The sequence below is a fragment of the Talaromyces stipitatus genome, genomic scaffold (genome assembly GCF_000003125.1).
Source record: "Talaromyces stipitatus ATCC 10500 scf_1105507295555 genomic scaffold, whole genome shotgun sequence".
Classification (NCBI taxonomy): domain Eukaryota; kingdom Fungi; phylum Ascomycota; class Eurotiomycetes; order Eurotiales; family Trichocomaceae; genus Talaromyces; species Talaromyces stipitatus.
In genome coordinates, this window is record NW_002990116.1 from 4,253,444 (window position 1) to 4,265,516 (window position 12,073).

Sequence of the window (12,073 nt, forward strand, 5' to 3'; positions counted from 1 at the left end):
AGCTGCGCGCATACTAGATGATCTAGTATGGATGTAAATAGCTGGCAAAGGTGATATGTGATGTGAGGTGATATTCCCAACATATTATGATGTGTTTGCTCCGGCTGTGCATCACAGGGTTTCCAGTTAGCTTTAATGCTGAGGTGTTGTCAATATACAGAGGTATTGGGCCATTGTCATAAGTTCTTGATTTCCGAATTGAATATAGAAAATGACGTAGCCATATTGCTTGCTTTGCTGAATCAGCTGCAGCAATATATTCAGCTTCGGATGAAGATGTCGCAGTAATTGGCTGTTTGCGACTTGACCAACAAATAGGACCTCCGGCTAGCATAAAGATGTAACCTGAGGTTAAACATAGATTTGATGCATTACTATATGTAGCATCAGTATAACCAACCAGCTTCTTATCCTTACTCCCCTTCAAGTATGAAATTGCGTAGCGATATGTGCCTCGAAGGTAGTGAGGAAGATGTTTGATTGCTTTGAGATGGATCTCCTTTGGTTCAACTAAATGTTGACTCAATCGATTAACTGTTCTTTGAATATCTGGTTGAGTTCCTCCAGCGAGGTAGGTTAATCGACCAATAGCGTGTCGGAATTGAGAATGAGCCTCACGAGATAGTCTCCGTGAATCCTTATCGAGATTGATACTAGGACTCAATGGTAACTTCTGTGGTTTTGCTTCCAACATATTGAATTCCTCTAGGATTCGTAAGGTATAGAATTCTTGATCAAGACGAATAGATCCATCTAACCATATAATCCGGATTCCTAGGATCTTGTTGACTCGTCCAGAATCCTTCATTGGATGGAATTCTTTAAGCTTTTTCTTGGTCAATCTAATTGCTTTCTCATCCTTGCTGAAAACCAGGATATCATCTATATATAAAGCAATAATCATTCCTCGTTCATTAATAAAAATACCAGGATCCGCAGTTGATGGCTTGAATCTAATCGAAGTAATAAATTCCTTGACTTTATGGCACCAAAGGTTTGCAGATTGTCGAAGCCCATACAGAGATTGAAGTAATTCGCATACTTCATCCTTTCCTAGCTGTAGGCTTTTTGGTAAACCTTTTGGAACTTCCATATAGATTTGCTTATCTAGCTTGGAACCCACAAAAGCATTTGTTGCATCCAACAGATGTGCAGTAAGTCCATACATCGCAGCAATAGCAAATAGTACTCGTAAGCTTTCCAAACGTATTACTGGGGCGAAGGTATCTTCAAAATCAAGACCTTCCTGTTGTGAAAATCCCCTAGCAACTAACCGTGCTTTGAACCATTCAATATGTCTGACCGCTTCATATTTGATGTTAAATACCCATTTGCAAGATATTACAGCTTTGTGATCTGGTCTCTTGACAAAACGCCATGTCCCAAATCGAATTAGATTCCGGATTTTAAGTTCAATAGCTTTTCACCATTGAGGGCCAAATTTTGGGTCGTTCACTGCCTCTTCATACATTTGTGGTATAGGGATCTCCCCTCCAATCTTGGCAGCTTTATAAGCAAATTCATCGTCATCTCCTAATAGCAACTCAATTACAACTGCAGGATTTGCAACCTCCTTAAGACAAGCCTCCCGTGCAAGAGATATACGAGAAGCAGTATCTTTACTTGCCTCCCGTGCTTCTTGACGTCTTTCTTGCCGGCTTTTTCGTCTATATATTGTCTCAGTTGCGGCAGATTCAAGAGCGGCCTGCGTGGGTCTTCGAACTCGGCTAGTTCAACGGAGAGTAGTATGTGGTGCGGTTGTAGATTCCAATATAGATTCCGGATTTGCATGTGCTTCCAAAGTTGAAGCATGATTTGTAGAGGCTTCCGGAATTGACTCATGAGATGTCTTATTCTTAATGTCAACTTGTATTGGAATCTCAGCGCCCTTGTCGTGTTGGAATCCTAATATAGGTTCAATAGATTGTCCAATAGTAGAAGGTTTCTGACGTGATCTCTCAATTTCACCACGTTCTCCAGGCTTCCTGCTCAGGAACCCATATTCGTCTTCCATAAAAATGGGATTCGTCACTTTATGCTCCCTGCCTTGGCGATCGAGAATGATATATTGACTTCAGCTCTTTGTAAAGCCCACTAGTGCCCCTTCCTCTGCTCTAGGTTCAAGCTTATCATCTGTTTCGATATGAAACCAAACTTTGCAGAAGGGCACTCGAAACTTTGACAGTTTCCATTCTTCACCAAATAGAGCCTCGTAAGGCGACTTCTTATTTCCCTTCAGGAAAACAGTTCTATTCCTGATGAAGTTGGCCATTTTGAGTGCGTATGGCCAATACGCCTTTGGAACATTCATTCCTATCATCAAGGATCTCGCAATTTCCAGTAACAAGCGGTTCAACCGCTCTGCAACACCATTCTGTGCTGGTGTATAGGACTCTGTAAATTCAAGATCTATCCCTAGATCTTCTGCCCAAGGTTTCAACGCAACGAATTCCTTAGCATTATCGAGTCGAATGTTGACTAGGAGCATCCCCAGCTCCCTTTCTTGTCTCCTCATCCATCGAGACAGTATTTTCTGAACGGTCTCCAACCGTCGATTATCAGTAATATGAATCCACGAGAATCGAGTAGCATCATCCGTAATGGACAGGTAATAAGTCTCTTTGCCTTCGCCTTTTCTATATGGTCCCCAGAAATCCACTGAGACCCTTTCCAACGGTTTCTTTACCTTAGGAACTGCATTCCTGTTCTATTGTTTAACACTCTTCGCTTGGATACATACTTCACAATCTCCTGGCTCTTCAAATGTTATCCTTAATCGCTTTGCTAGTCTACGCATCCTGCGTTCTCCAGCATGACCAAAGCGCCGATGCAGTAATTCCCAATCTGGTTGCTTCTCATGTGCCAAAAGTGCCGTGAATTCCCTATTCGGGCCTTGCGATCTTGTCAATAAGGCATCTTGATACTTCACTGTACCTAGATAGCTTGTCCGTCCAATATTATAACCCGTCGCCAATGTCTTCCGGTCCGTCCGGTAGAATCGATATCCATTCTCCTCATGAGAATTATATATTCCATCGATATACAACATCTGGGTTGATAATAGACTCCCTTTCATCCCAGGGACATACATGACATCGCATACTCTTGCACAGTAACCATTCTCTAATGGTATAATAGCCAACCCTTTTCCATCGATTTTGGTACTCTTGCTCACTGTTCCCAATCGGCCTTTATACCTGCGATCTAAACTCTCAAAACATTTGATATCTCCGGTGCAGTGACACGTTGCACCACAATCAATTACCCAATGGTCATCGTCAACTCGTTTGACTGACTCATCAATCAGATATTCATGCTCTTCACTGATCCGTGCAACTAGGGCATGTTCCAAGGATTCCTCAATCCTTACATCCCGTTTACCATTGCTTTTTGCGACTAAGGCCTATTTCCAGGATTCTTCACTAATCCTAACAGCCCGTTGACCATCGCCCTTCTCGACTAGGACCTGCTTCGCAACTAGGGCATGTTCCAAGGATTCCTCAATCCTAACATCCCGTTTACCATTGCTCTTTGCGACTGGGGCCTGCTCATCCGGGAATATTATCTTAACCCTGGCAGCCCGTTCATCATCGCTATCCTCAGTCGTCGATCCAGCATCAGATTCAGAGTTGTAATCAGCTTTCCTAGCTGACCCGCGGTAAGGCTTCCTCTTGCTTTTAACCTGCCTTTTGTCTTTGCCTGAGCCTTCCTTAGCTCCACGTCCACGTCCATGGCCTTTCCTGCCTCGGTGATCCGATTTCTTTCTTGTAGACTGCTTCCCAGTCTCATCCGAATCAGACTTGCTTTGTGGTTCTGGGCATTCACTCATTCTATGCCCCTCCTTCCCACAATTCCAGCATTTCAATCCTCTGATTCGATTTGCAGATTCAATAACTTTCTCTTTTTAACTAAGAATGCCTTCCTGCACCTGCAGTCTCGACAGTACATTCTCTCGAGTTATTGTCTCACTTCCCATGATAGCATAACTGATTGTTTCATAGTCCTTTGGGAGTCCTCTCAAGAAGAAATTCAGAATCATCAGCTCTCCTAGCTTGATCTGACTATCGCTCACATCCCGCAATTCAGCCTCCAGCTGTTCCAATTGCTGTAACGAATCTTCCATACTTGCCTCCGCAGACTTCTTCCAATCCACTATCTTTTGAATCGCCATCATAATATCAACGTGAGTCTTTCGCTCGTATTTCTTCCGAATATAACCCTACATCTCACCACTTAGTTTGCAATCCCTAACGGTCGAGATATCGTCCTGCTTAATATTCCCTAGAATATACAGTTTCGCTCTCCCATTGGCTGATTTCCACCCTTTCTTCGCAGACAAGGCCTGAATCTTCTCAGGGTCCTTCTGGTATTTCTCCATCAATTCAACCATATCCCAGCAATCTTGAGTCTCCAAGAAAATTTGCATCCGCAGCTTCCAATTCTTTATGTTCGACCGATCCGCCTTCTCTATCTCAAAGGTTGTTATTCTAACGTTATCCGGTCCAGGGTAATCAGGGATCACATCCTGTGTATCTCCCGTCATATTGGCGAGCTCACTTTGCAATTGTCCCTCCAGTGAGGTGTCTTGTCTAGATTCGTCTGGGGTATTCTCCAATGAAATAAACCGTCCTTGTGCGTTACGTCTCGGTGGCATCGATCAGTCAACTCAATTCATAATCAAATCAAATCAGGGTCCCCTCGGGGTCACGTAGCTATATAGCCTAAAACTCGTTTCTGAACAGGTTGATCAGGCCGTCCAAGTCCCGAGAGTCAAGGATACAGCACACCAATATTCCACTGACTGCTTGCTCACAATAGTGTGTTAATTCTATTGTTCGCCCTGGGGTGCCAGACCTATTCAAAGATAGACGCGGTTAAGCTATCCGACAAACCCAGACCTCAGACATGCTACCATGTTAAGATTCTTGAGGAAGATCTGGTTGCCGAGGATTATGAGCAGTAGTGGAGAATCAATTGTACGCTCCCCTTTGGGGATTGATGGATTCTCGATGGAGCGTTCTCAACGTTCGTTATTCTCCTTCTCGTTCTCTAGGAAACTATCTAAGGAGTGAGGTGTTCTATCCCGTACGGATAAATATCGGCCCGAAGGCTATAATCTTTACAACAATCAAGTAGATTCATCTAACGTACTACACGGGTCATCCGGTCACCCGCAAGTCCCATACAAAATGGCCTTCTTTAACAGCTTGATTTCTCAACAGATTTATATATAAACCGTATCTAAAAGTTGAATATGTCTTATAATATAGGTATCATAATATATATCTAGATTTAGGAACTCTAAAAATATTAAGAACCCCCTCTGTCATGAAATGTACATTAATAACTGGGTTAGTTTCTAACATCTCAAGATTTATAGAAGAGGCGCACTTCAAATTGATATATCTGATGGGGATTTATATAGGAATCATTTGTCAAGTCTAAGATATGGCTTATATATAAATCTGTTGAGAAGTCAAGGTGTTGAAGAAGGCCATTTTGTATGGGGCTTGCAGGTGGCCCAATGACCCTGTGGCCCAATGACCCGTGTAGTACGTTAATGTAATGACCGGGTTGAACGATATTTCGAGTACGAGGGTATGGGTTACGGAACACTTGAAGAAGCGAATACTAAGGAATCCACACACAAGAGATACGAACTAAGATAGAGCAACAATAGCAGATGGTACGAGTGAAATTGTACGAGAATAATCGCTTGACCTTCGAGGATTCCCTGCGAAGATCTACGCTATATACACAAGCGCTCCGGCACCGGTCAGGCGCCGAGAGGGGTAAGGAATATCTAGATCGCGCGCTTGCCGCCGCCAACTATCCTGACTTGCCAAGGCCTTGGGCATTCACCCGTATTCCTGCCTTAGATCGCTGGCATCAATCTTCCGCGCATTCAGATTGGCTCCTTGGATCTCGCGATGGAGTCAGCCCTTACAAAGTATTAGTCGAGTTGATAAAGATTGAGCATCGCGAGTGATGTTCCATCATATGAAGTGCTCTTCCGTATACACAGAGTGACCCCGGTAATTAGGATTTCTCCATGTTTTAGGTGACACCTGAAGGACCTAGGGAAATCTCCCAATAATTCTAAAATTGCTACTGAAATATAGCATCACTGTCGCCAGTGATATATGGAAGAAGTCTTACAAGGAACAAACAAGCGTTTAATGGTCTCGATACATATCGAGACGAAGGTGACTCCTCGCGCTCTCATATGAGCCCTAATACACGTGGACTTTGGTGCTATCTAGGCATTTGGCAAGGAACACGACAAGTTGCATACATATAAAACGGATGCACGTCATAAGCCGACCAAAAACACGCAAGGTATCAAGATTTGAGCTTGAATATCATTCGTATCACGAAGCGGATGTACTCTATGGTAGATATAGATTTCAAAAGTCAAGACAATAGTGCAGTGTGAAATATGAAAGTCTGGTTGTGGCTGAACCAGTTGCCAGTAGGTCACGCACGAGGTTTGTTTCGTTATTGTGAGGCATGGCAGGCCCCACCTCTATGCGGTTGGCATCTGGGTAAAAGGTGGTGCTTTATTTACAGATGAGCCTTTTTTATTCTGTCAATACCACTAATTATCATTCACTTTAAATTCTTTGTGGTATTTTTATATAAACTGAACATATTCAATTGAGAGCATGTGACATGATACCAATTGGCCGAAAGTTTACTACTTCCTACAGATAGACCGCTATAACGGGCATAGATACCCATGCTACATTATTCTGTCGCTATACATAGTTTTGTTACTGTCGGAATATCAATCTCATGATTCGGCGCTTCTGCACCCCGGTGCAGAAGCAAGCACGTACGTACGGGAGCGGGATAACGTTATCCCTAGCGCCCGTACGGCAACCTCGTATATAGCTACCATGACACCCCGGGGCCCCCTACTTTCTCTGAGTTAGGCTTTATAATATCGAATATCATATATATACAGCTTCACCCTTGACAGGCTTGTCGGACTAGCCTTGCTACCGTCTATGCTTCGTGATACGGACCGTAGTTAAACCGACAGTTACCCTTGGCGCTAGAGCACAAAGATACACAGCGTGTAATTTATAATGCATCTTAGCTGCATGGAGGCGATGAGCCAACAGTTTACTGCTTTGGCTTTTGTACCATGGGGCATTCTTATGAGTCAAATTTATGCTAACTGCCGAACTTCGGACACGAAAGGGGCTTGCACAAGCTTTTGAACTTAGAAGTCTCCCATTTAAGCTTCTTACATACCGAACTATCTGTAATCAAATCAACAGGGCCCTTCATGGACTCAACCATATGCCGGGGAATAAGAAAAAAAAAGATTGGACCCCGAATGTTGAAACAAGAACCTTTTGCAATGCGTTGGTTTTGCTGGGAGCTTGCATGGATTGACCTTCTATAAATATGCTATTTTAAGTCAAATGAATTTTTTGGAAATAGTCTAAAATTCTTCTCAGTCTGCACTTTCTCGGGGTTGATAGATTTTCGGGGGTGCAGTGAAACGTATGTTAGGGTTTCCTACATCCCGTGCGCCGATCCGAACGACTTCGGGTCTTTTGCAAGATAATAACCGGTTACAGTATGGCTGGATTTAACATAAAAATTTAAAATCCACTACCCAATCTTTTTTTCATCGATCACAAAATTATGACTACAAAAAAGATTTCTAGCGTACCGCCCATTGGGGTGCAGGCCACTGCCGTGGTTTCCGGTTCTTTTTTGACAGGTATAGATTCTATTGTCCCCACGAGAGGGTCCTGTTAGGGCACCAACTAATCGTCCGAATTTAGGTGCTATGGTGTGTCTCACCGGAGTTGTAATTCCCGTCTTCCTTGACACTGACGCTGAGTCGGCCCATCTACTTCGCCACTGGGTCCGTCTGTATCATTATGGCCATATTTACATGCCTGTGCTATGTATAGCAACCGTTGGGCTATATGGATATTCATCTCTCCGACTAAAGGGATGGAATAGCCAACATTGGACCACTTACGCGGCTGCCGCTGCCACGACAATCGCAATGGTGCCTTTCACATGGGTGTTCATGGCTCCTACCAACAACATCTTGTTCGGCTGGGAAGAAATGGCAACAGCAGGAGCGCCGGTGGCAGAATTGGATGCCGTGCGGAAAGTCGTGGTGAAATGGGCTTGGTTGCATCTTGCGCGTTCAGTGTTCCCCTTGATTGGCGTAATCGTGGGTTTCACTGGGATCCTGCAAGAGCGACTCCACAGTGGGCCTCGGGTAAATTATAATCGAATTAATTAAGCTTAACCCAGCCTCCACCCCTTGCGCGTTTTTCACCCACAAGAGGGACCCTCTTATGCCTGTCATTATCAACCCGTCTGTCTTATGTCCGTGACTACAGCAGTGCATGCACCAATCTCGGATCGAATCTTGATTGGCTCATTGTAACGTGGTCGAGCCTGGGTTGTTGTTGAATTAGCCCGACCAGGAGATTTCTACTTTGGTGAATATTGTTGAAGAAATACCACGCTGAAAAGTTCACACATATTCAGTCGTGCTAACGCATACGTTTCTTTGAACCTGTCATGCCTTATCACATACATACAACTTACGTACATGTATGCAGTTCATCTTTTGGACCATTTTAAATATACCGGATTTCTGGCCAAGATGCACGAATTGCTTCAAATCTTCATTTACGTAAAACGTTAAATGGCAGCGTCATTTAGTCAACATATCGGCTGGATCCACTGAGAGCGACGTATTTACAATTTCTCAGAACAATAATTACATATCATTGTGGATCAGCTACAGTAAGATTTCGCCCCCATACATTGTTGCCTTGTATTCACGTAGCATTCTTGTACAATTTCACGAACTTGAATGTCTAAAGCTTTGTGATAGGTTATGCGAAAACCATGGATGCGATTTAAGCCTTGGACGTATGATGGTCTATGCCTGGATCCTAGCTCCAAAATCGCAGGATTATGCTAGTCTTGCGATAATTCAACATGCACTTGCACGTCCCGTTGAATTGGGTTTACAAGGAATAGATAAGAACTACACGAGAGACAGTTAAAAACCAATAGTCAATATCATGAGTCAGAGCTGTTTCTAGTAGTTATGTTCGTTTGGATACGATGTACACAGCAAAGAATGGAAAAATTGGCTTCACTATTCTACATTTTATTCGTACAAGCATGCCCCCACTGCTGATCTCGTAGGCTTAACCCCATTATCGTGGGGTGCGTAAATACGTGATCAAAATAGGATATAACTTAAGCACCGTTCAAAGGCTGGGTCATTTTGTCAACGATAAATCATGCTTAATTTTGACAATTGATGAGTTATTAATGATCACTACTCGAGAAGCCGCTTTTCCATGATATCGACTAGTTCACATTCCAATGCTCAAGCCTCTGGGGCCTCATGCCCAGAAAGAGATGGGCAGTCAAACTCAGCAACAGGAACCTCGAAGCTAAGGGATAGCTGTCAGGCCTGCGCTTTATCCAATGTCAAGTGTCACAAGCAGATACCATAGACGTGGCGAGACAGAATATAATTAGATGACCCTAATGACCTGGATATCAAACTAAACAATGGTAATGGTGTACTTTGAAAAAGTAAGTGGATCTCCATAATACCCGAAAACTAACATCATTTCCGTTATTTGGATTTCGTATTTTCTTACAATTTTCGAACATGGCATAGAAATGACCCGAGAACCGAGCATATTAAATTTTTGTCTTCCGAAAGACCGATACCCGAGACGGGGTCAACATAGATGAATGTCGAATGGAGATATATGCTAGGTTTTTAAATCGTGATCTGACCGTCGATTTCGCAGCACTTTCTGAAGATAACCGTCTGTTTTGGAACATAATTTCAGCTTGAAAATTCGTTTGATCCCTAAGGTAGACCGCAAGATGGGTGAAACAGTCGTGCCGAAACAAAAGTTCTATACCATAGGCGATAAAGAAGAATTCGACCCGGAGAGGTGGATTTCGAGTACCCCAAATAAGCTACCGAAACGTGACCCAGAGACACATGTCAATGTCCTCATTGTGGGTGCCGGATTCGCTGGACTGATGACGGCACTGGAGTGTTGGAGAAAAGGGCATAATATTGTGGGCATTCTAGAACGTAACGAAGGCCCGAATTACAGCGGTTTGTCCTCTCTGAGTTCCATGCAGAAATAAAAAAAAAAAAAAAAAAAAGAAAAAAAAAGAAAAATTAAATAAAATCCATTTATAACGATATTTACAGGAGATCTTATTATCATCCAGCCTTCAGCCATTTCTGTTTTTCGCCACTGGCCTGACATGCGCTGTGAACTCGAAGAAGATAAAGTCACCGCCCCGACATTTTACTACAGACACAATAGTGAGCTCATTTATGGGCCTTCGGAACCCAGCTACAATGACCCGGAGCACTTGGCCGAGCGTGAAGGTCTGCCGTATGTAGGCCCGGTACAGATCCGAAAGAAGTTTTACAGGATGCTATTGCGGCAAGTGGCTAAAATAGGTATCACAATTGACTACGGGCAACGTGTCGACAAATACTTTGAAGATGAAAATGCTGGACTTGGTGGTGTGATAACAGAAGATGGCTCAGTTCGAGTGGCTGATATTGTCGTTGCAGCCGATGCCTTCAAGTCCCGGTCCGAACTTCTGATTGCTGGTAAACACATGCCCACACGGTCAAGCGGAATGTCTGTCTATCGTGTAGCTTTCCCGGCCCACCTTGCAATGCAAAATGACTTGGTCAGGAAGCGGTGGGAAGGTGTTACGGCAAATGAGTTCTGGCTTGGAGCTGGCATGCATATGGGGTTGTTCGTATCTCCTGACCTCGTGGCTTTTGGTATGACTCCGCGAGATGAGTTCTTGGTAGAGGGTAGTGCCAAGGCCAAGGAATCATGGGATCCCGATGTCGATCCTGAAGAAGTCGGTAAGCTTCTTCATCGCCTTCCTGGCTGGGATCCTGCAGTTGAAGCGTTGGTACGCGCTACTCCGAGGGGAGCCTTGATCCACTGGCCACTACTATGGCGCAATCTCCGCAAGGAGTGGACCTCTAAGGGCGGGCGGGTTGTTCAAGTGGGAGACTGTGCACATTCCACAATACCTGCATCTGTCAGCGGTGGGACCCTAGCTCTCGAGGACGCAATAACGCTGGCATCGTGTTTGCAGTTATCGTCTTATGGAGGAGCCAGCGGTGCGCCTCTTGGAGCCAAAATCTACAATTTAATGCGATACCAGCGTGTCAGCTGCACGCAGAAAATGGCCTTCGTCAATTCACAGCTCTTGAATGCTACTAGTGATTGGGAAGACATAATGAAGGATCCTAAGAAAGTACGCCTCCGTTTCCCGAAGTGGGTGTTCCGACATGATCCTGAAGCATATGTATATGAGAAATATGGGCAGGCTTTTGCGCATCTAGTCACTGGTGCTGAGTATGAGAATACAAACTACCCACCAGGACATAAGTTTGTACCTTGGACGATTGAAGAAATCTATAAGGACATTGAGGATGGGAAAAGAATTGAGCAATTGCTGGATGGCGATTGGTCATAGGGCAACGGATGTCCTCTCACTATTAATTGTCCGCTGTGATTTGATCCCTCGCCATTAGATAGTAACCGAGATTTTAAATATCGATATGCTCTTGACGACAAGCAAGTACGTATGCAGCGATGATCTTGAAGTAGAATTCTTACTAATTCGTACTGTATGAAGAACGATTTATCATGGATGAGTTTCAGGAGTGTTTTTTGTTAAACCTAAATATGGGGGCCATAGGGCTCTTCTTAACTTTGGGAATTTTGAAATTGTATGAGACAGACCACTTTCCAGAGGTAGAATAGGTAACCTAAATACTTAACAACAGGACATATTTCCAAGATCTGATTGATCCATACATGTTTGCGCATGGTTGGGTTTTCTAAATCACCCAATCGCGATTTTCCCGATACGTTGCTGATAAATCAAAAATACACTCCGACATCTGTTACCTCAAGAACTCAGACGGATATAGACCTCGCCATGACCCGGACCGTGGGTCCCTCCTCGCGACCCGCGACCCTCCCCTCCGGAGGGTCGG

The 12,073-nt window shown here is 43.9% G+C and overlaps 6 protein-coding genes across 6 annotated transcripts, besides 4 other annotated features; 2 read left to right on the forward strand and 4 right to left on the reverse strand.

Moving 5' to 3' along the window:
• Positions 1-67: 67 nt before the first annotated feature.
• Positions 68-3,397: a mobile genetic element.
• On the reverse strand, positions 133-1,168 carry TSTA_126700 (uncharacterized protein; the record flags this gene model as incomplete). The annotated part of the gene is made up of 2 exons (XM_002482909.1): positions 133-327; positions 401-1,168. 2 exons carry the CDS (start codon positions 1,166-1,168, stop codon positions 133-135), a joined length of 963 nt encoding a protein of 320 aa, XP_002482954.1.
• TSTA_126710 (uncharacterized protein) lies at positions 1,470-2,072 on the reverse strand (the record flags this gene model as incomplete). Its single annotated transcript, XM_002482910.1, has 2 exons — positions 1,470-1,727; positions 1,839-2,072. Coding segments are annotated over 2 exons (492 nt in total), but the record flags the coding sequence as incomplete, so codon positions are not given.
• On the reverse strand, positions 2,075-3,829 carry TSTA_126720 (gag/polymerase/env polyprotein, putative; the record flags this gene model as incomplete). The annotated part of the gene is made up of 3 exons (XM_002482911.1): positions 2,075-2,707; positions 2,741-3,403; positions 3,434-3,829. The coding sequence occupies 3 exons, from the start codon at positions 3,827-3,829 to the stop codon at positions 2,075-2,077; spliced, it is 1,692 nt and encodes a 563-aa protein (XP_002482956.1).
• Positions 2,192-2,998: a mobile genetic element.
• Positions 3,317-4,459: a mobile genetic element.
• Positions 3,905-4,543, reverse strand: TSTA_126730 (uncharacterized protein; the record flags this gene model as incomplete). The annotated part of the gene is made up of 2 exons (XM_002482912.1): positions 3,905-4,219; positions 4,253-4,543. The coding sequence occupies 2 exons, from the start codon at positions 4,541-4,543 to the stop codon at positions 3,905-3,907; spliced, it is 606 nt and encodes a 201-aa protein (XP_002482957.1).
• Positions 4,544-7,659: 3,116 nt separating this feature from the next.
• TSTA_126740 (uncharacterized protein) lies at positions 7,660-8,372 on the forward strand (the record flags this gene model as incomplete). The annotated part of the gene is made up of 3 exons (XM_002482913.1): positions 7,660-7,738; positions 7,803-8,243; positions 8,290-8,372. 3 exons carry the CDS (start codon positions 7,660-7,662, stop codon positions 8,370-8,372), a joined length of 603 nt encoding a protein of 200 aa, XP_002482958.1.
• A 1,531-nt stretch (positions 8,373-9,903) lies between these two features.
• TSTA_126750 (monooxygenase, putative) lies at positions 9,904-11,547 on the forward strand (the record flags this gene model as incomplete). Its single annotated transcript, XM_002482914.1, has 2 exons — positions 9,904-10,144; positions 10,244-11,547. 2 exons carry the CDS (start codon positions 9,904-9,906, stop codon positions 11,545-11,547), a joined length of 1,545 nt encoding a protein of 514 aa, XP_002482959.1.
• Positions 10,171-10,210: a microsatellite.
• Positions 11,548-12,073: the final 526 nt, after the last annotated feature.